The sequence below is a fragment of the Bombina bombina genome, chromosome 10 (genome assembly GCF_027579735.1).
Source record: "Bombina bombina isolate aBomBom1 chromosome 10, aBomBom1.pri, whole genome shotgun sequence".
Taxonomy (NCBI): domain Eukaryota; kingdom Metazoa; phylum Chordata; class Amphibia; order Anura; family Bombinatoridae; genus Bombina; species Bombina bombina.
Window position 1 is genome coordinate 15,176,471 of NC_069508.1, and position 23,593 is coordinate 15,200,063.

Here is a 23,593-nt window from a genome sequence, read left to right on the forward strand (position 1 = left end):
TATGTTCACGGACTGATAAACTATAGTTATATTTCTTCAGTTCTTTATATTACAATAGATATATAGTTAGATAGATACATTGCTAGATAGAAGATAGATAGATAGATAGATAGTTAGTTAGATAGATAGATAGATAGATAGATAGATAGATAGTTAGTTAGTTAGTTAGTTAGTTAGTTAGTTAGTTAGTTAGTTAGATAGATAGATAGATAGTTACATAGATAGATTGCTAGATGATGATAGCTAGATAGATAGATAGATAGATAGATAGATAGATAGATAGATATACACACATATATAGACATGTATTCATACCTATAAATATGTTCACAGACTGATACACTATAGTTATATTATTCAGCCATGGATATATACATAAATGCACATACATATAAATATATATATAGAAGAACAAAACATTTGTACAAGTTGGGGACCTGCTACATATATCAGGATCTCCCTGTAGTATGGCAAAGCAACATTCTGACATTAACTGCAGTAAACTTGGATAATACAAATGTAAATATCACTTTCTATTTATATCTATCTATATCTATCGCTTACTCCCTCTTCTTCAGATGTTCACGAGCAGTAGAAACCATGTAACTCTCTCAGTAATATACATTTGACAGATGACTTTTTGTTTGAATCACACACTCAGGAATAATGTCTGTTTCTCAACTCAAAACATTTAAGTGGATAGTTTCAACATCTGGAAGTGACTCAAAACACAACCAGTATATGAAATCATTGCTGAATATAATAAGATACATATTTGTATATTCAAATATTTTATATGTCTGTGGATGTTGAATTGTACAGCCTTGGTGGTAATTCTAGAAAAAAAAAAATGAAAGCACAAAATAATATATATATACTGTATATATGTGTGTGTGTGTGTTTGTTTGTGTGCATGTGTGTGTGTATGTGTGTGTATGTATGTGTGTTTATGTGTGTGTATGTGTTTGTTTGTGTGCATGTGTGTGTGTATGTGTGTGTATGTATGTGTGTTTATGTGTGTGTATGTGTTTGTGTATGAGTGTGTGTGTGTGTGTATGTGTGTGTGTCTGCATGTATGTGCATGTGTGTGTCTGTGTGTGTGTATGTGTATGTTTGTGTGTATGAGTATGTGTGTATGTATGTGTGTGTGTATGTGTGTGCATGAGTGTGTGTGTATGTGTGTGTGTGTCTGCATGTGTGTGTGTGTGTGTGTGCACATGTGTGTATATGTGTGTGTATGTATGTATGTTTACATATATGTGTGTGTGTGTGTGCGTGTGTATGCATGTGTGTGTGTGCATGTGTTTGTATGTGTGTGCCCATATGTGTGTGTGTATGTATGTGTGTGTATATATGTGTGTGTGCGTATGTGTGTGTATGTATGTGTATATATATATATGTGTTTGTATGTGTGTGCCCATATGTGTGTGTGTATGTATGTGTGTGTGTATATATGTGTGTGTGCGTATGTGTGTATGTATGTGTGTATATATATATATATATATATTTATGTGTGTGTGTGTATGTATGTGTGTGTATGTGTGTGTATGTGTGTGTGTGTAAATCTAATACCAATTCTTTTAAAGCTACATTCTAGATACTGTAAAACATTTGTTTGTTTTTCTCTGTAATCCCTGTGCTGTTTCTCATATATATTCACTTCTAATGTTGAATTTATTTACATCACATTTTTGACAAATGTATATTAAATTTATGAGCCAGCTAAAAAAGCAACCAAATACACTACACATTTTTAGAAGACATTTAAAGATTTACTAAAAAATATATCTAGAATATACTAGTAAAAAACAATAGGGTCCTAAGATTTTATAAGTCCTGTACATTTAATACATATGTCATTCCTTTTTTCTTCTTCAAACAGTTTCACAATTTAAGATGATGGGCTATTCTTACGATGATGATCTGGAAGAGATGTGTCCAGTGTGTGGGGATAAAGTTTCTGGATACCACTATGGACTTCTGACCTGTGAGAGTTGTAAGGTGTGGATCTGATGAGATAAATAATAATAATAATAATGAAAAAATAATATATATATATATATATATATATATATATATATATATATATATATATATATATCCTTTGTAATAACTATAAGGCTTTTGTGGAAACAAGGCCTAGTCTGAAGATCAACATTATTTAATTATTTCCACATAAGACTGTGTATAAAATAATCACTTCTCATTTCTGTAATAACTACATCTCCTTAATTGCTATTTTTTTTGTAAAAATGTAATTAATATTTTGTTAAAAAATATATATTTATATAAACACATATATATATATATATATATATATATATATATATTTTTTTTTTTTTTTTTTTTTTTCTTAGCTTTTTATTATATCTAAAGCCTTAAATAGTTAATGGGTTTTTTTTATCAACAGAAATGAACTCTTTAAGGAATTTGGAAATAAAAATAGAAAATTATTAATAGAAATTCAACAGTTTAATGTATAAAATATATCTTAAATTTACTTATTTTTTCAATAGAAGTGTATTTTAATTAATCTTAAAATTATTGTTCAGGCTGAATTTCAGTGTCCTACAAAATATAATGTTAGTTACAAGAAATACAGTTATCACAGAATATTATTTTACTAATATACAACTCTATAGAAACCTATGTGGATTTAAACACTAGACATTGGAAAAATAAACATTTTTATTTATATAATCTACAATTGTAAAAACTAAAATGATCATATTTTTTTTATTATTATTAAGCACCAACATATTCAGCACCACTGTCCATGGATACAATTAATATAAGTAAAGACAAAATTTGACACACAAATACAGGAGAAGTTTAGGGCCCTATTCCTGTAGCAACATACAATCTAGTATATATATATATTAGATTAAAAAAAAGCCAAATCAAACTGATTTATTACAAAATTCTCTATTTTATTTTTTATCTTTTTGTAGTATTTAAAACAAAGAGGAGACCTTATAACGTTTACAATGCAGGATTTTTTTTAAATAACTGCAAAAGAAAAATAAAGAAAAAACACATCTGATTAATTTAGGGGAAATTAATTTAAACTAAACTTAAATAGGTATCAAATGATTTTAAACAAAATAATTATTACAAAGATAAAAAAATATATTTTTAATTTTACTGTTTATTTAAATTATATTCTCCTTCCCCTATCTCCTTCACCATTAAAGCTTCATGTAAATTACCTCCGAAACAAAAAGTTTGCACTATGCCTTTTACCCTATCTTTGTGCATAAGTACTAGACAGCTTGACTTTACCTACACTCACTGCAAATGTGCACAGCAAAATATGTTTATTTTTTATAGATTTACATTTATTCTCAGTGCCAACACAAGGGATCTTCAGGGGATGGGGGGTTTATTTTGGTCAATAAAGTCTAGAAAAATTTAAACATTTCTAAAATTATATGTCATTTAAAAAAAATAAAGTTTTTCAATATAAGTCTGTTTATGCTTAAATTATGCAAATAACTTGTCCAATTCCAGTCCCTCAGAAAGCCTTGACACCTTGAAAACCAACATTGGTGTATTTTAATTGCCATGGCTTGATATGTTAAATTGTTTGCACAAAAATGAATATGTTAGTAAACACAATTAACTGCTATTTTACAAAAAATAATAATAAAATCTAATTCAAATTTCACTTTTAAACTCTGAAAATTCAATACAATTTAATGTTATTTTTGTATTGGAATACCGTTTTTTTGATGTTTTAAAAAAATCAAAATACACTGTAAATGGGAAAAAGTACTAAAAATGCCATAAATGAATATTAATTGGCAATCATCATCATCATCAATATTCAATCAATTAGCTGCCATGTTTTGCTTTAGCCATATAGCTTTTTTCCTCCATGAAAGTGTGGCAACCCCTTGAAAAACCTGAAATAAGCTGATTCTTACAGATCTTCATGTGTTTAACTAGATTTTCCTGTGATGCTGTATACATAATTTGAGTAGTTTTACTCACCCAGATGTTGGCTCATTTAATCGATTGCAGAATTTAATAAAAGCAGCAGAAAATCAGGTGAACTTGCATAACGTGTCTTTGCAAATAAATTTATTTTAATTGGATTGGGGTCCATGGTTGGATATTTATTAAAAGCTTCTCATCACCATCTATATTTTACTGATGGAAAATGACTGCATAAAACTCATTGACAGCAATGACAAGGCACATTTAATGATAAAAATGCAGGAAACCACAAATTACGTGTAGGAAAATAACCCAAAACAAATGTTAGAAAGAATTGTACATGTGTTTGAATTACACATCTTAGCGCTAGATTCTGAGTGGAGCACAATATTGCTCTAATGCAAGAGCGATATTTACGCTTCACACGATAATACCAGCACACTTAAATGTGTGCTGGTATTACAAGAGTGGCGCATTGTAAATGTGACCTCGTGTTTTCATTGCCCGGAAGCCTTGCACTCTGATGCCGATAGACACGGTAAACCACTTAACGCAGATCTGATGTCTGATTAATAAATTCTAGCGCAAAGTGAAACCTCGAGCTCACAGTCAAATTAACCAGCCACTTGTAATGGCTGGTTATTTATCGTGCACAATAAGATAGGGCTCCACCTGTGTATAAAAACACAATATTGATGTCTTCCATTCACAGACATTTCTATAGGTAAAAAGTAAGATATTAGGAACATTCATTTCAAGGATCTGAGTAAACCAATGATAGTGACCTATTTATGAGGCTTATTGAGGGCCATAGTGTTCTAATGAAACTGACATGTTTACCTTAAAAACCTGCTAGGAACAAAGTTCACTAATGACATTGGATCAGAAGTTTTTTTGTGATTGATGGTTTCGTCCTTTATATTATTTTTAGGGTTTCTTCAAGAGAACAGTCCAGAACAATAAGAGGTACACGTGTATAGAGAATCAGACCTGCCAGATTGATAAGACCCAAAGGAAGCGATGTCCCTACTGCAGGTTCCAGAAATGTCTCACTGTGGGAATGAAGCTAGAAGGTACGTTACACGCCATAGGCAGGTACAGGAAATCTGTGTTTATAAGTTCATTTAACAAACATGCAGTGATTGTGAGGAGTTATAAGAAGAAACCATAAGTAAGGAGGGTTAAATGGTGCAGTAGGAAGAGTTATAGGGAGGTTTATATGGTGAAATAGGAGGAGTTATAGGGAGAGTTATATGGTGCAATAAGATGAGTTATAGGGAGGGTTATATGGTGCAATAGGAGGAGTTATAGGGAGGGTTATATGGTGCAATAGGAGGATTTATAGGGAGGGTTATATGGTGCAATAGGAGGATTTATAGGGAGGGTTATATGGTGCAATAGGAGGAGTTATAGGGAAGGTTATATGGTGCAATAGGAGGAGTTATAGGGAGGGGTATATGGTGCAATAGGAGGAGTAATAGGGAGGAGTATATGGTGCAATAGGAGGAGTTATAGGGAGGGTTATATGGTGCAATAGGAAGAGTTATAGGGAGGGTTATATGGTGCAATAGGAGGAGTCATAGGGAGGGTTATATGGTGCAATAGGAGGAGTTATAGTGAGAGTTATATGGTGCAATAGGAGGAGTTATAAGGAGGGTTATATGATGCAATAGGAGGAGTTATAGGGAGGGTTATATGGTGTAATAGGAGGAGTTATAGAGAGGGTTATATGGTGCAATAGGAGGAGTTATAGGGAGGGTTATATGGTGCAATAGGAGGAGTTATAGGGAGGGTTATATGGTGCAATAGGAGGAGTTATAGGGAGGGTTATATGGTGAAATAGGAGGAGTTATAGGGAGGGTTATATTGTGCAATAGGAGGAGTTATAGCGAGGGTTATATGGTACAATAGGATGAGTTATAGGGAGGGTTATATGGTGCAATAGGAGGAGTTATAGGGAGGGTTATATTAAGCAATAGGAGGAGTTATAGGGAGGGTTATATGGTGCAATAGGTGGAGTTATAGGGAGGGTTAAATGGTGCAGTAGGAAGAGTTATAGGGAGGTTTATATGGTGCAATAGGAGGAGTTATAGGGAGGGTTATACGGTGCAATAGGAGGAGTTATAGGGAGGGTTATATGGTGCAATAGGAGGAGTTATAGGGAGGGTTATACGGGGCAATAGGAGGAGTTATAGGGAGGGTTATACGGTGCAATAGGAGGAGTTATAGGGAGGGTTATATGGTGCAATAGGAGGAGTTATAGGGAGGGTTATATGGTGCAATAGGAGGAGTTATAGGGGGGTTAAATGGTGCAGTAGGAAGAGTTATAGGGAGGTTTATATGGTGAAATAGGAAGAGTTATAGGGAGGGTTATATGGTGAAATAGGAAGAGTTATAGGGAGGGTTATATGGTGAAATAGGAGGAGTTATAGGTAGGGTTATATGGTGAAATAGGAAGAGTTATAGGGAGGGTTATATGGTGCAATAGGAGGAGTTATAGGGAGGTTTATATGGTGAAATAGGAAGAGTTATAGGGAGGGTTATATGGTGCAATAGGAGGAGTTATAGGGATGGTTATATGGTGAAATAGGAAGAGTTATAGGGAGGTTTATATGGTGAAATAGGAAGAGTTATAGGGAGGGTTATATGGTGCAATAGGAGGAGTTATAGGGAGGGTTATATGGTACAATAGGAGGAGTTATAGGGAGGGTTATATGGTGCAATAGGAGGAGTTATAGGGAGGGTTATATGGTACAATAGGAGGAGTTATAGGGAGGGTTATATGGTGCAATAGGAGGAGTTATAGGGAGGGTTATATGGTACAATAGGAGGAGTTATAGGGAGGGTTATATGGTGCAATAGGATTAGTTATAGGGAGGGTTATATGGTGCAATAGGAGGTGTTATAGGGGGAGTTGTATGGTGCAATATGAGAAGTTATAGGGAGGGTTATATGGTGCAATAGGAGGAGTTGTAGGGAGGGTTATATGTGCAATAGAAGGAGTTATAGGGAGGGTTATATGGTGCAATAGGAGGAGTTATATGGAGGGTTATATGGTGCAATATGAAGCGTTACAGGGAGGGTTGTATGGTGTAATAGGATGAGATATAGGGAGAGTTATATGGTGCAATAGGAGGAGTTGTAGGGAGGGTTATATGTGCAATAGGAGGAGTTATAGGGATAGTTATATGGTGCAATAGGAGGAGTTATAGGTAGGGTTATATGGTGCAATAGGAGGAGTTATAGGGAGGGTTATATGGTGCAATAGGAGGAGTTATAGGGAGGGTTATATGGTGCAATAGGAGGAGTTATAGGGAGGGTTATATGTGCAATAGGAGGCGTTATAGGGAGAGTTATATGGTGCAATAGGAGGAGTTATAGGGAGGGTTATGTGGTGCAATAGGAGGAGTTATAGGGAAGGTTATAAGGTGCAATAGGAGGAGTTATAGGGAGGGTTATATGTGCAATAGGAGGCGTTATAGGGAGTTATATGGTGCAATAGGAGGAGTTATAGGGAAGGTCATATGGTACAATAGGAGGAGTTATAGGGAGGTTTATATGGTGCAATAGGAGAAGTTATAGAGAGGGTTATATGGTACAATAGGAGGAGTTATAGAGAGGGTTATATGGTACAATAGGAGGAGTTATAGGGAGGTTTATATGGTGCAATAGGAGAAGTTATAGAGAGGGTTATATGGTACAATAGGAGGAGTTATAGGGAGGTTTATATGGTGCAATAGGAGAAGTTATAGAGAGGGTTATATGGTACAATAGGAGGAATTATAGGGAGGTTTATATGGTGCAATAGGAGAAGTTATAGAGAGGGTTATATGGTACAATAGGAGGAGTTATAGGGAGGTTTATATGGTGCAATAGGAGAAGTTATAGAGAGGGTTATATGGTACAATAGGAGGAGTTATAGGGAGGTTTATATGGTGCAATAGGAGAAGTTATAGAGAGGGTTATATGGTGCAATAGGAGGAGTTATAGGGAGGGTTATATGGTGCAATAGGAGGAGTTATAGGGAGGGTTATATGGTGCAATAGGAGGATTTGTAGGGAAGGTTATATGGTACAATAGGAGGAGTTATAGGGAGGGTTATATGGTGCAATAGGAGGAGTTATAGGGAGAGTTATATGTTGCAATAGGAGTTATAGGGAGAGTTATATGTTGCAATAGGAGTTATAGAGAGGGTTATATGGTATAATAGGAGGAGTTATAGGGAGTGTTATATGTGCAAAAGGAGGCATTATAGGGAGAGTTTATGGTACAATAGGATGAGTTATGTAGAAAAATAGGAGAGTTTTTTGTTGGCGCTTAAATGCAGCAAAAGAAGGATTTATATAGAGAGAAGATTGAGCCATAGGGTGGGAAACAGACCATGTTTAAATTGAAATGTGTGAGATACTTGACCCACCAGGTTACAGTATTCTGCAAATGATTTCTGAAATTCCTCAATTAATTAAACCCAGAAAAGAATTGCAAACGACGGCTGCTAAAGCCCAGCGCATTCTCGCATTTCTGCTATGTCCGACCGGTTTATTTTTCTTTTCATGTTTCTGCTGTGTACTTCCCACATCTGGATAATTATAAAGACATTTTGAGGATTTCCCCCCCAAATGTAATAGAGACTGAAATGTAAGATGAGCAGACAAACTGGGTGCAGGTGATAATGTTTTTATAATAATGTGACTTAGTAACCTTTTTTTTCTAGCTCTCTATTGCAAATACAGTGTAGCACACATTATAGGAAATTATTTTGTTTTATAGGGATAGTAAAAGTGCTGTGTTAGAAAGTATAATATTGCATTTACTGCATACCAGGTATATATGGTTCTATTTTCAGTGTCCATTACACACCATATTTTTTGTATATTTGTGCATCTATATATATATATCCACCTGGCAAATATGTGGTTAATACTTTTTCCTTTGCTGCAGGTTAATCAATTAAACTACTCCCTATACCTCATTATATTGCTCTATATAACAACTCCTCACATGTGTCTATATAACTCTATCTATAACTCTTCATATTCCACCATACAATGCTCCCTATAACTCCTCCTATTGTACCATATAACCCTCCCTATAACTTCTCCTATTGCACCATATAACCCTCCCTATAACTCCTCCTATTGTACCATAGAACCCTCCCTATAAATCCTCCTATTGCACCATATAACCCTCCCTATAACTCCTCCTATTACACCATATAACCCTCCCTATAACTTCTCCTATTGCATCATATAACTCTCCCTATAACTCCTCCTATTGTACCATATAGCCCTCCCTATATCTCCTCCTATTGCACCATATAACCCTCCCTATATCTCCTCCTATTGCACCATATAGCCCTCCCTATATCTCCTCACATTACACCATATAACCCTCCCTATAACTCCTCCTATAGCACCATATAACCCTCCCTATATCTCCTATTGCACCATATAACCCTCCATATAACTCCTCCTATTGCACCATATAACCCTCCCTATAACTCCTCCTATAGCACCATATAACCCTCCCTATAACTCCTCCTATAGCAGCATATAACCCTCCCTATAACTCCTCCTATTGCACCATATAACCCTCCCTATAACTCCTCCTGTAGCACCATATAACCCTCCCTATAACTCCTCCTATTGCACCATATAACCCTCCCTATAACTCCTCCTATTGCACCATATAACCCTCCCTATAACTCCTCCTATAGCACCATATAACCCTCCCTATAACTCCTCCTATTGCACCATATAACCCTCCCTATAACTCCTCCTATAGCACCATATAACCCTCCCTATAACTCCTCCTATTGCACCATATAGCCCTCCCTATAACTCCTCCTATAGCACCATATAACCCTCCCTATAACTCCTCCTATTGCACCATATAACCCTCCCTATAACTCCTCCTATAGCACCATATAACCCTCCCTATAACTCCTCCTATAGCACCATATAACCCTCCCTATAACTCCTCCTATTGCACCATATAATACAACCTATGCTATGTTACTGCTTGCTGAAGCTCTGTGCATTTATTCTATTCACTGTCACACACAATACATCTCACATCATCACTCCATAGGCTGTACGGCTATTTTAAGCCAATGACTCTATAAATGAAATCCTTATAACAGCACCACAGTGTACACTTTGCTAATAGTCCCATTACATTTAACTGTGGTCTATAAATTACAATGTTTCATTAATTGCCATAGTCTTTATGGTCTGTGTATCTCAGGTCCCCATGCATTTTTAATGCGTCTGTAATCTCTCCTTTGCATAAGAGCCACTGGCCAGAGTCTGTACCCCCTGCCATCCCATTAAACGTGCACTCCAATGAAATGCACCGCTGTGACAAGTCTTATTAAAACCACCCCCCTGGCTGCACTTCTATCACATTTATTTTTAATTATTCTTAAAAACCAAAGAATTTTTTTTTTTGGAATCGGAATCTAAAATACAAAGACATATTTCTTGCTTTACTGTTTTAAAAAGTGACGATCATACAGAATTGTAGTTTTTAGTGTATATACCACCCTCGGTTTGTAGAATTCTGCTTCTGGGTCAAGTAGAAATGGGACAACTTTAGTAAAAAATAACTTTACAAAATAGGATATCTAAAAACATAGGTACATAAGGTTTTATGTATAAATAGGACTGGAAAATTATCATTATAGAATCAAGTGAAAAATGTATTAGCCAGGACAAGTTAGCAACAAGTCTACTAAAAATGTAAATACAGAGAAAATATTTCTAGCTGACCCACTGCAATTTCTTGCTCACCAAGCCTAGTGCAGTTGGAGTAGTAGAAATGTCTAGCCCTTTGCATAAGATAGAGACATAGATACTGTGTAGATATATAGAATTAGATATCTAATAGTTAGATAGATGATATAGATAGATAGATAGATGATAGATAGATAGATAGATAGATAGATAGATAGATAGATAGATAGATAGATAGAGTGATAGACAGATGTATAGATAGATAGATAGATAGATAGATAGATAGATAGAAAGAAAAAAAAGAAATATATTGTATAGATAGATAATTTATGTGGTACATTGCATCATGATATCTATTTAAAGTATAAACAGTAATATGAGTTATATACATTTTTTACAAATATCTTTTGTCTCACAGCGGTGCGGGCAGATCGAATGAGAGGAGGAAGGAACAAATTTGGGCCAATGTACAAGCGTGACCGAGCACTAAAGCAGCAAAAAAAGGCATTAATACGAGCAAATGGACTCAAAATAGAGGCCATGAGTCAGGTCATTCAATCTATTCCCACAGACCTAACTATTTCTTCTGCCATTCAGAACATTCATTCAGCATCCAAAGGTCTACCTCTTACCCATGCTGCCCTTCCCCCTACAGACTATGACAGAAGCCCATTTGTGACATCACCCATCAGTATGACCATGCCACCTCATGGCAGCCTGCAGGGTTACCAGACTTATGGCCACTTCCCTAGCCGTGCTATTAAGTCCGAGTACCCAGACCCTTACACGAGCTCTCCAGAATCCATAATGGGATATTCATACATGGACAATTATCAGACAAGTTCCCCATCAAACATACCGCACCTTATAGTAGAACTATTGAAGTGTGAGCCAGATGAGCCACAAGTCCAAGGCAAAATAATGTCTTACTTACAACAGGAACAGGCCAACAGGAGCAAGCATGACAAACTCAACACCTTTGGACTTATGTGCAAAATGGCGGACCAAACACTATTTTCCATTGTTGAGTGGGCAAGGAGTAGTATCTTCTTCAGAGAACTAAAGGTAGGTGCCCAATATTGACTTCTCTTTCATTATTTTGATACGTTTTCAGAGCAACAATAAATATCTTGTCAGTTATTTAGAATTTCATGGAAGCTACAAACAGAACCTACCCAACATTGATTTGTCTAAACATAAATGTGCATTTCATTTTTAGACCATTTTTTGAATTTAATGTCATTCTGCTGTAAAAGAGGCCTTGAGAAATCTGTTCAAAGTCTAGGAGCCAGCCAAAAAAATGACCAGGTTGGAGACAGAGCTGTGGATACACATTACCAGACCCCAGATTTTGATTCTGCATGGGGACTGCTCTACCCTGCCCCTAAAACGTCTCTGTAAAGAATACTTTGAGATTCCTCCAGCCCAGTAGCCTCACCTCTGTGTCCTTCATAAACCCTCGAGAATGAAACATTGATTAGTAGAAGAGAAACATTTAAAAGATACAAAAAATAGCATACAAAGGAGAGAGTAGTTTGACTTTTCCTTGTTGACCTAAGATTCAAAAAGCTAATGTCTTTGTTGCGATAAAAATAGAGCCCATATCACAAACCTTCATGAAGGTTAACACCTTAAAAAGATGAAGCCCCTCGACATACCTGTGCTTTGATTCAGTTGCCAGAAAAGCTCTAAACTGATTCTTCTCCAATTCCTTAGAAACATGAAGAAGAAAAAAGTGTTTTCGAAAATACACATTTCTGACCCACAAGGTCGAGATTTTCCGCAGCAGCTGAGAGAGGATGTTTAATTATTTAGGCTAACAAGTCATATATAATTAGGCAGATAGAAGTGTCATAGTTTTTTTGGAGTTATAAAAGCAGGAAATGTCTCAAACAGGCTCGATGAAAGGAACGTTCAGGTCTGCTCTTTCAATTACTGATTGCACAGAGAACAGCAGTGAGCCTATTGTACAAGCAACTGAATAGTGTCACTTCCCAGCTAGTTGTTAAAACACAGCAGTCATTTTATATCTTCTTGTCTTATGTGCTGAAGGTTTGATGTGCATTGATGGGACCTTTTTCATCTTTCAGCTTTTTTTTCTATTTTATTCAGAAACTAATGAATGAAATCTTATTTCTCCCTATTACTGCTTGGTCAATCTCAGGACAGGAAGAACTCTAAAACCACCTACTGGTCTTGCGGACCATTAATATGTCACTGTCATTAGCACACTTTGGTCCTAGCAAAGACTAAGCCTATAAATGTGCCTTGGCCATAAATACACCTTTGTCATAAAAGTCCATGCCTTACTGGTTGAGAACTACATTCAAATATATCTATATAAAACATAATTGTACTATCAGCATTTCAAACTCTAATTTCCATAACAAATTATGCAGACTTTTTCAGAGCACTCCAGAGATATACTCCTTGAAAAGCCTCTTGGTATATTTATATTATTTCCAATGCTTTGGGAATAATTAGAATCACATGTAAATGAGTACTCACTTGTTATACACTTTTTCCCATTAATTCATATTTACTCCACAATCTACACACCCATATATTTTCTTAAGGTGAATTATCAATGTTGCTGCTTATAAAAAGCAAAATAATTCATCTGAATTACACATCATCATAGTTCTAGCTCTAAAAGAAGCATTATTGCAATATATTTGTTTGCAAGAATGTTGTTTTTTTTTAACATTATTCCTGTTTTGATGATAGATTTTATCATGTGGGCATTCCACGGCTAGTTCAGTGGAAATTGTCATGCAGTCTCTTCTTGCACATGTTCTGACTGCTACTGACATCACGAGACATCACTGGTACTGAACCATGTGCATGAGTAGAGTGTAAGTGCACAAGGCCTACACCGATATCCAGTTAGTCTCATAACTAGTAAGATGCACTAAAACACAAATAAAAACAAAATATATTTTGCAAGTGCGCAAATTAACGCATTTCCATTTCAATGTTTGAATTAGTAGGAAGCATTCTCGATTTAAGAAATTGAAATTCTCCCTTAACCCCATTGGCCCTGAGTTACTGCTGCAGCCATCTTTAGAAGCTATGAGGTTAATAACCTCTGCACTTCAGGACATGAGACTGAATTAACACTTTGTTTCTTTGTGTCATACAATAAATTGCTAAAAATAACCATGATGCTTTTGAACTTTCCCTGTAACATGGAATATTCACAGCTATCTTTCATCCCAAGTCTATATTTATATTCCTTTTGTTACTTCTTGGCATCTATTACTGGAAGTGCTAAATATAAATGGGGACAAGAGGCCAGAACGCTTTATTCATTTATATTTCCTATGTTTAAAAGTTATTTCTCACTCCCCTGCGTTGAGATTTATTTAGGACCTTAATCGCTTTAAATAGGTATTTTTAACACATCGATTGCCAAGATGGTCTCCAAACCCCCAAAGACACAAGAAAACATAATACGCACAAAGTAAAAACTAAAGAACACACGGTAGCAACGTAAGGAAAAAGCTGATGTGTAACACAAAGGTGTGAAATTAAGTGCAACGCACAGACACAGTAAGTAAAAATAAAGACATATTACAATTAAACAAGCTGATAAAAAAATAAAACCAAAACCTGTGTGGTGCAAATTAATGTCATTTAGCAAGGAAAAGCCCATCTCATGCTATGTCAGACAATCTCCTACACAAGGCACAATAGATAGATAAAAAGGCTCTATTATAAAATAAATAACAGCAATTAAATAAAAGGCACAAATTCAGAAAATGAGTTTAAAATAAATAAATACAACTGACATGAAGTCCACATCAAGAATGTAAAAGCGTACATTCTTGCTTTTCAAATAAAGATACCAAGAGAACGAAGAAAAAATAAAAATAGCAGTAGATTAGAAAGTTGCTTAAAATTGCTGCTCTATATTTTTGGTTCAGAACCTGGGTAGCGCTTGCTGATTGGTTGCTACATTTAGCCACCAATAAGCAAGCGTAACCCAGGTTATTGCTCTATCTGATCTATGAATGTATAATTTGACTTTCTTCTAGGGCCAAAGTGCACTAAAGTCAATTCATGGGCACAGTCCCTGCACTTTCATCTCTCTTTCTATCATTCCATTTTCTCTTATTCTTTCACAATCTGTAACTCTAATTTTTCATCTCATCCTTTAGCACTCGCTCATTCATTCTCACTTTAATTTTTGTAAGATTTTGCTCATCGTCTTTTTTTTTTTTCCTACCTATCCCTCCTTTTATCTATTTTGGGCCCTTTCACTTTTTTTCTCTCTCATTCCCTGTCTCTCATTTTTCCATTCATTCATTCTCTCTCTCTCTCTCTCTCATTTTCTCTTTTTTTTCCTCTCTCTCATTCTCTCTCTCCACTGTCTCTCTCACTCTCTAATTCTCACTTTCATTCTCTTATTCACTCTCTCAAATTCTCTCTCTCACATTCTCGCTCTTTCTCTCTCTCACCCTCGATCTCTCTCATTCTCTCTCTCACACACATTCTCTCTCTCTCTCTCCATCTCTCTCATTCACTCTTTTTCTCTCTCTCTCTCTCTCATTCTCTCTCTCATTCTCACTTTTATTCTCACATTCTCTCATTCTCTCTCTCACATTCTCTCATTCTCTCTATCTATCGCTCTCATTCTCTCTCCTTTTCTCTCTCTCTCTCTCTCTCATTCACACTTTTATTCTCACATTCTCTCATTCTCTCTGTCACATTCTCTCATTCTCTCTCTCACATTCTCTCTCTCATCCTCTCTCTTATTCTCTCTCTCATTCTCTCTCTTATTCTCTCACATTCTCTCTCGCTATCTCTCTCTCACTCTCTCATTCTCTCTCTCTCTCTCTAATTCTCTCTCTTTTATTCTCTCTCACACATTATCTCTCTCTCTTTCTTTTATTCTCTCTCTCTCTCTCTCTCCCCATCTCTCTCATTCTCTCTTTTTTCTCTCTCTCTCATTCTCTCTCTCACATTCTCACTTTTATTCTCACATTCTCTCTCACATTCTTTCATTCTCTCTCATTCTCTCACATTCTCTCTCTATCTATCTCTCTCATTCTCTCTCTCTCTTTTTCTCTCTCACTCTCTCATTCACTCTTTTATTCTCACATTCTCTCATTCTCTCCGTCACATTCTTTCATTCTCTCTCTCACATTCTCTCTCTCGTTCTCTCTCTTATTCTCTTTCATTCTCTCTCTCTCGCTATCTCTCTCTCACTCTCTCATTCTTTCTCTTTCATTCTCTCTCTCTCATTCTCACTTTTATTCTCACATTCTCTCATTCTCTCTCTCACATTCTCTCTCTTTTTCTCTCACTCTCTCATTCAGACTTTTATTCTCACATTCTCTCTGAAGACTCGCCAGAAACACGGGCCCACAAGCTCCGTTCAGAGCTTTATAAATGGGCCCCTTATTCTCACATTCTCTCATTCTCTCTATCACATTCTCTCTCTCTCTCTCTCTCTCTCTCATTCTCTCTTTTTCTCTCTCTCTCTTTCTCTCTCTCTCATTCTCACTTTTATTCTCACATTCTCTCATTCTCTCTCATTCTCTCTCTCATTCTCTCACATTCTCTCTTTCTATCTCTCTCACTCTCTAATTCACACTTTTATTCTCACATTCTCTCATTCTCTCTGTCACATTCTCTCATTCTCTCGCTCACATTCTCTCTCACATTCTCTCTCTTATTCTCTCTCATTCTCTCTCTCCTGCTATCTCTCTCTCACTCTCTCATTCACACTTTAATTCTCTCATTCTCTCTGTCACTTTCTCTCATTCTCACACTCACATTCTTGCTCACATTCTCTCTCTTATTCTCTCTCATTCTCTCTCTCGCTATCTCTCTCTCACTCTCTCATTCTCACATTTTTCGACTCTCAAACATAAGAAAGATCCTTCCACCCATGAAGTGGCTACTTCTTCATCCCTGGTCCTACAGACACAGAAGAGACAGCTGCCGTGTGAGTTGGATGCAGACAGCTGTCAGAGTTGCTTCTATTTATTGGTGCTGTCAGTTCCTTTCAGACCCAATGTGAGCTATTAACTGTGGCTTGTCTGTGGGGTCAGTGTCCTTCCACCTTCCTGTGGCATCTGATGGGCTTAGATATTAAGAGGTCAGAGCCATATAGGACCTACAACAATAAACCAGATTTATTACAAGCTTGATACAGGATTGCTACCTTTTGTTTTCAAGATTACAAAATAAATCTCTGGCACTGATAAAGCAGCCGGACCTCTGATAGCTTTCAGATTGTAACATGTGGCCTTCTGCCTACGGGATCATCGTCACCCCAATATCATGATCAGTTGGGTCAGAGGACTACAAATCTCTACAGTATGTTAGCTATTTGTTTTTCTGCAATACATCTTACCTGAGCAAGACACCCTTTGTCCTAACATGAAGAAACTAACCATTTGTAGCATGTTGCAGTCTGATCATTTATAGATTGTAACTAAGTGATGTATAGGTGGTATCTAGATCTATAGGTGGTACCTAGGTAGTCTATAGGTAGTATCTAGGTAGGCTATAGGTCGTACCTAGGTAATCTATAGGTAGCATCTAGGTAGTCTATAGGTGGTACCTGGGTTGTCTATAAGTGGTACCTAGGCAGTCGGTATGTGGTATATAGGTGGTCTATAGGTAGTACCTAAGCAGTTTGTAGGTGGTACCTAGGCGGTTTGTATGTGGTACTTAGGTGGTCTATAAGTTGTACCTAGGTGGTCTATTGGTGGTACCTAAGCGTCTGTAGGTGAGCTCTGGTTATATAAGTTAGGTTGGTGTTTTGATGGTGAGATTTGGGAAGACCATTGATTCTGAAAAAGTCCAGATAAATTATTTGATAAACGTTTCTGACAGACTTAAAGGGACAGTCTACCATAAAATTGTTATTGTTTTAAAAGTTAGATAATCCCTTTATTACCCATTCCCCAGTTTTGCATAATGAACACAGTTATATTAATATACTTTTTACCTCTGTGATTACCTTGTATCTTAGAACCTTCTTCCAGCCCCCTGATCACATGACTGTGACTGTTTATTATCTATTGTCTTAAATTTAGCATTGTTTTGTGCTAAATCTTAAATAACCCCCTGTGCCTGAACACAGCGTTATCTATATAGCCCACGTGTACTTTCTGTCTCTTTGTGTTGAAAAGAGACTTAAAATGCATGTGATAAGAGACGGCCCTCAAAGGCTTAGAAATTAGCATCTGAGACTACCTAGGTTTAGTTTAAACTAAGAATACCAAGAGAAAAAAGCAAATTTGATGATAAAAGTAAATTGGAAAGTTGATTAAAATGAAAAGTCCTATCTGAATAATGAAAGTTTTATTTATACTAGACTGTCCCTTTAAATCAAATGTTGCTAATATAGAAGTAACACAACTTTGTTTTGTGCTCTAGACAATCCACAATGGTCAGGAAAAAAAGATCCTTATATCCACTCTGTTGTCCTGGGTTGGGAATATCTTTGGAAGTTCATTTGCATGCACATCTTCTTTGTACATAAAGCACAGTCACTAAAGCCTTAAAGCAGCATAGAACACAGCACTGAGTTCCCATTAAGGGCCAGATTACAAGTGGTGCGCTAACAGTTAAAGGGACACTCAAGTGAAAATTAAACTTTCATTATTCAGATAGAGCATGCAATTTTAAACATTTTTCCAATTTACTCCCATTAACAAAATGGGCACAGTCTTTTTATATGTAATCTTTTTTAAATCAGCAGCTCCTACTGAGCATGTGCAAGAATTCACAGAATAAGCGTGTATGCATTTGTGATTGGCTGATGGCTGTCACATGGTACCGGGAGAGTGGAAATAGACAAACATTTTAAAATTGGCATAAAAAAAATCTATTACTCATTTGAAGTTCAGACTAAGTGCTATTGCATTGTCTTGTTATCTTGCATTTGTTGATTATGCAAATCTACTGTGTTGACTGGTCCTTTAAGCGCGAGCAATATTGGGTTTATCATGGGTGTTTGTGGTTGTCGGCTTAAGCCTTTGTATTACAAGTTGAAAGTAAACACAAATGCGTGAGTGCAATAATGATTTACGTTAGAATATTTACCGCATCCTCAGAGCTCTGTTTAACTGTTTAGCAAAACAAAAAAGTGTCACAAAACACATCAACAATACATTACACAGTACAATTACACTCATAATAACACTATCTAATAACAATACATTACACAGTACAGTTACACACATAATAACGCTATCTAATAACAATACATTACACAGTACAGTTACACATATAATAACACTATCTAATAACAATACATTACACAGTACAGTTACACACATAATAACACTATCTAATAACAATACATTACACAGTACAGTTACACACATAATAACACTGTCTAATAAATATACATTACACAGTACAGTTGCACACATAGTAACACTATCTAATAAATATACCTTACACAGTACAGTTACACTTATAATAACACTATCTAATAAATATACCTTACACAGTACAGTTACACACATATCACTATCTAATAAATATACATTACACAGTACAGTTACACACATAATAACACTATCTAATAAATATACATTACACAGTACAGTTACACACATATTAACACCATCTAATAAATATACATTACACAGTACAGTTACACACATAATAACACTATCTAATAAAAATACATTACACAGTACAGTTACACACATATTAACACCATCTAATAAATATACATTACACAGTACAGTTGCACACATAATAACACTGTCTAATAAAAATACATTACACAGTACAGTTACACACATATTAACACCATCTAATAAATATACATTACACAGTACAGTTACACACATAATAACACTATCTAATAAAAATACATTACACAGTACAGTTACACACATATTAACACCATCTAATAAATATACATTACACAGTACAGTTACACACACAATAACACTATCTAATAAAAATACATTACACAGTACAGTTACACACATATTAACACCATCTAATAAATATACATTACACAGTACAGTTACACACATAATAACACTATCTAATAACAATACATTACACAGTACAGTTACACACATATTAACACCATCTAATAAATATACATTACACAGTACAGTTACACACATATTAACACCATCTAATAAATATACATTACACAGTACAGTTACACACATAATAACACTGTCTAATAAATATACATTACACAGTACAGTTACACTCATATTAACACCATCTAATAAATATGCATTACATAGTACAGTTACACACATATTAACACCATCTAATAACTATACATTACACAGTACAGTTACACTCATATTAACACCATCTAATAAATATACATTACACAGTACAGTTACACACATATTAACACCATCTAATAAATATACATTACACAGTACAGTTACACACATAATAACACTATCTAATAACAATACATTACACAGTACAGTTACACACATATTAACACCATCTAATAAATATACATTACACAGTACAGTTACACACATAATAACACCATCTAATAAATATACATTACACAGTACAGTTACACACATAATAACACTGTCTAATAAATATACATTACACAATACAGTTACACACATATTAACACCATCTAATAAATATACATTACACAGTACAGTTACACACATAATAACACTGTCTAATAAATATATATTACACAGTACAGTTACACACATAATAACACTATCTAATAAATATACATTACACAGTACAGTTACACACATAATAACACCATCTAATAAATATACATTACATAGTACAGTTACACACATATTAACACTATCTAATAAATATACATTACACAGTACAGTTACACTCATATTAACACCATCTAATAAATATACATTACACAGTACAGTTGCACACATAATAACACTGTCTAATAAATATACATTACACAGTACAGTTACACTCATATTAACACTATCTAATACAAACTATTCAAAAAATAATTGCACAAAAACATTGTAAGGGCTCAAAGATATGAGGTCTCAGGTGTTAGAAAAAAGGCTGCAAAGGGCTTTAACATAGAGATACATAAATATACACATCTAAAATGTATGTATATGTTTATATGTGTGTACATATGTATTTATGTGTTTATTTGTATTTACAGACATATATACACATATGTACATATATATATGTGTGTGTGCATTGGAGCCCTTTGCAGTCAAGTAGATGAAAACATGTAAAAACATATTTATGCAATAGTTATTTTAAATAAAGTGATATACTGTGTTTTTACTGTAAATAATTGACATTCCAATGTTCTTCACAAAGCAGAATATTTTCTGTATATTTATAAATATATATTCCTATATATGTAAATATCTATACCTATATATAATTATATATATATATATATATGTGTGTGTGTGTGTGTGTGTTTAGATGTATTGTACCAACATACCATCAGCTATATGTAGCAATATGTATTTAGGAATAAATAGAACATATTATGCTATGTGAAGAACATTGGAATGTGAAAATTTCATATTTTCATGTTGGGTCAGTGCACTTCAGAATATGTAATTGGGTTTGTGCGCGAATAGGTTGGTTTTTTCCACTTTTTTTTGCTCCATTGACTTCTATGGGGGAATGCATCACTGCGATTGCGATATTAAAAGTTTGCTTTTTGCGTGTATCAGGTTAGCGTGTATCGGGTTAGCATGTATCGGGTTAGAGTGTATTGGGTGAGTATGTATCGGGTTAGAGTGTATCGGGTTAGCATGTATCGGGTTAGAGTGTATCGGGTTAGCACGTATTGGGTTAGCGTGTATCGGGTTAGAGTGTATCGGGTTAGCGTGTATCGGGTTAGCGCGTATCGGGTTAGCACGTATTGGGTTAGCGTGTATCAGGTTAGCGTGTATCGGGTTAGCGCGTATTGGGTTAGCGCATATCGGGTTAGCACGTATCCGGTTAGCGCGTATCGGGTTATACTTTCAGCTTGTAATAAAGCTTGCTTCTAGCTGAGTTAGTGCGGGAGCTTTAAATAATGTTCCACTTCTGGCCCAAAATGTTTAATTTAATAATGCATAGAACATAAAGCTTTACTAAATACCTTTATTCAATATTATGGCAACCTTTTTGTTTTTTTACTCATGTGACAAATGAAAGTGCAGACTCCAGATTTAACAAACCTAACCCTGCAAAACGCTATACAGTGTGTAGTAGGTCCATTCTATCTGTCTTTAATGGGAAACAGCAAATGAGTAAAACAAACGCTGTGAAAGAGGTAATGTCCCTAACACATGATGACAAGTTACTTTATATGCTTTTAAAACAAGCAATGTGTATGCACAAATGCAAAAGCTCCAGTAAATTGCAAAGCTTGAGTAGGTTAAAGATACAGCAAATATCTTGAGATTTTTATATAAATTGTTTAGTTATGAGTAATGAAACTACTTTGCAATATATTGTCATTTATTTATTTTGCCCCCTTTTCATGTAATTTAAATTGAGCAATTTCTAATTCTCAGAGCTTGGAATACGCCTGCTGACTTCTTAAGGCTAACCCTGCTACTTATAGGTCCCTAACTGGCTTAATCAGATAACAACTACAAACCAATTGTATTTTATACTAACATTAGTGACTAGTCTTGTTGTCTGCAGACTAAAGCCCTGATTGGTTCCTACAAATAAGCAAATGGTGAGTAAGATTTGGCTGATATTTTATTATATAGCAGCACAACAGAAATGACTGTAATTACACAACAAGTACTGTCCCTTTAAAGGGCTATCAAAGTCAAAATTAAACTCACATGGTTCAGACAGAGCAGCAATAACTTTCCACACTTGGTATCCTTTGTTGAAAAGCATACCTAGGTAGGCTCATCAGCAGCATTGCACCACTGGGAGCTAGCTGCACACATATGCTTTTTTTCATTGGCTCATCAGATGTGATCAGCTATCTCCCAGTAGTGCATGGCTGCTCTTGTGCTTACTTTAACTATGTTTTTAACACATTTATTAAAGTGCTAGTATTTAAAAGAAAGTGAGGTCTATTTATGTGGCTCCCATGATGTTGGATGCATCTTCCTTTATTCTGCTAGCATAGACACCCCATAAATGTTCAGATAAAATATACATGCTCAAGAAACTTTTCAATGGGTGTGTCCCTGGACTGCTAAACAATGCAAAAATGACAGTTAAACCCTTTGATCACAGGGTAAATTTGTCTACAATCAGAACAACGTTGAACAACAAATTGAAATCCCGCGATCGTGCATGTGATTGCGAGGTTTCACTGATGGGATCGGGTCAGGGGCCATCCCTATGATGCTAGACACGCCTTCCAGACTGCGACCCCATTCTTTAAGCGCTGTTGGCTTCAGGACAGCCAAACGACTAGAGCCCAGCGCAGTTAGGTTGGCATGGAACGTCCTAATGGCGTTAAAAGGTTAAATTACACAGTGTATTTATGTTGTATGCAGGTCTTTAGCAGAGTTTAGTTGCTAGTGCATGCTATGTATATACACAAAATGAGTATATATCCCTTTATAGGAACAGTAAACACCTTGAGATTTTTCTGTAAAATGTTTAGTTATGTGCAATAAATCAATGTTGCAATATATTTTCATTATTTATTTTGCCCCATTTTCCTGTCATTTAGCTCATAAAATTGAGCAATTTCTAATTTTCAGAACATGAAAAGCACCTGCTGACGTCTCAAGGCTAACCCTGCTGCATATATGTGCCTAATTGGCTTTAACTGATAGCAACTGTAAAACAGAGTACTTTATAATAACTATAAGACAGTGACCGGCCTTGTTGTCTGCAGACTAAAGCCCTGATTGGCTCCTTCATAAGGCAGATGGTGGGTGGAATTTGTCTATTAAAAATAATCTCATTAAAAAGGATGTTAATTTGTTTTACAAACATTAAGACTTGTTTAGTGTGATATG

At 35.4% G+C, this 23,593-nt stretch overlaps 1 protein-coding gene across 2 annotated transcripts in view; it reads left to right on the forward strand.

The window, feature by feature from the left end:
- Nucleotides 1–23,593, forward strand: part of NR5A2 (nuclear receptor subfamily 5 group A member 2) — a 185,371-nt gene that overhangs the window by 52,497 nt on the left and 109,281 nt on the right. For both annotated transcript variants that reach the window (XM_053693811.1, XM_053693810.1), the window contains exons 2-4: nucleotides 1,883–2,001; nucleotides 4,871–5,012; nucleotides 11,092–11,738. In XM_053693811.1, coding sequence (XP_053549786.1) covers nucleotides 1,883–2,001; nucleotides 4,871–5,012; nucleotides 11,092–11,738 — 908 coding nt within the window. The remainder of the gene's footprint in view (nucleotides 1–1,882; nucleotides 2,002–4,870; nucleotides 5,013–11,091; nucleotides 11,739–23,593) is intronic.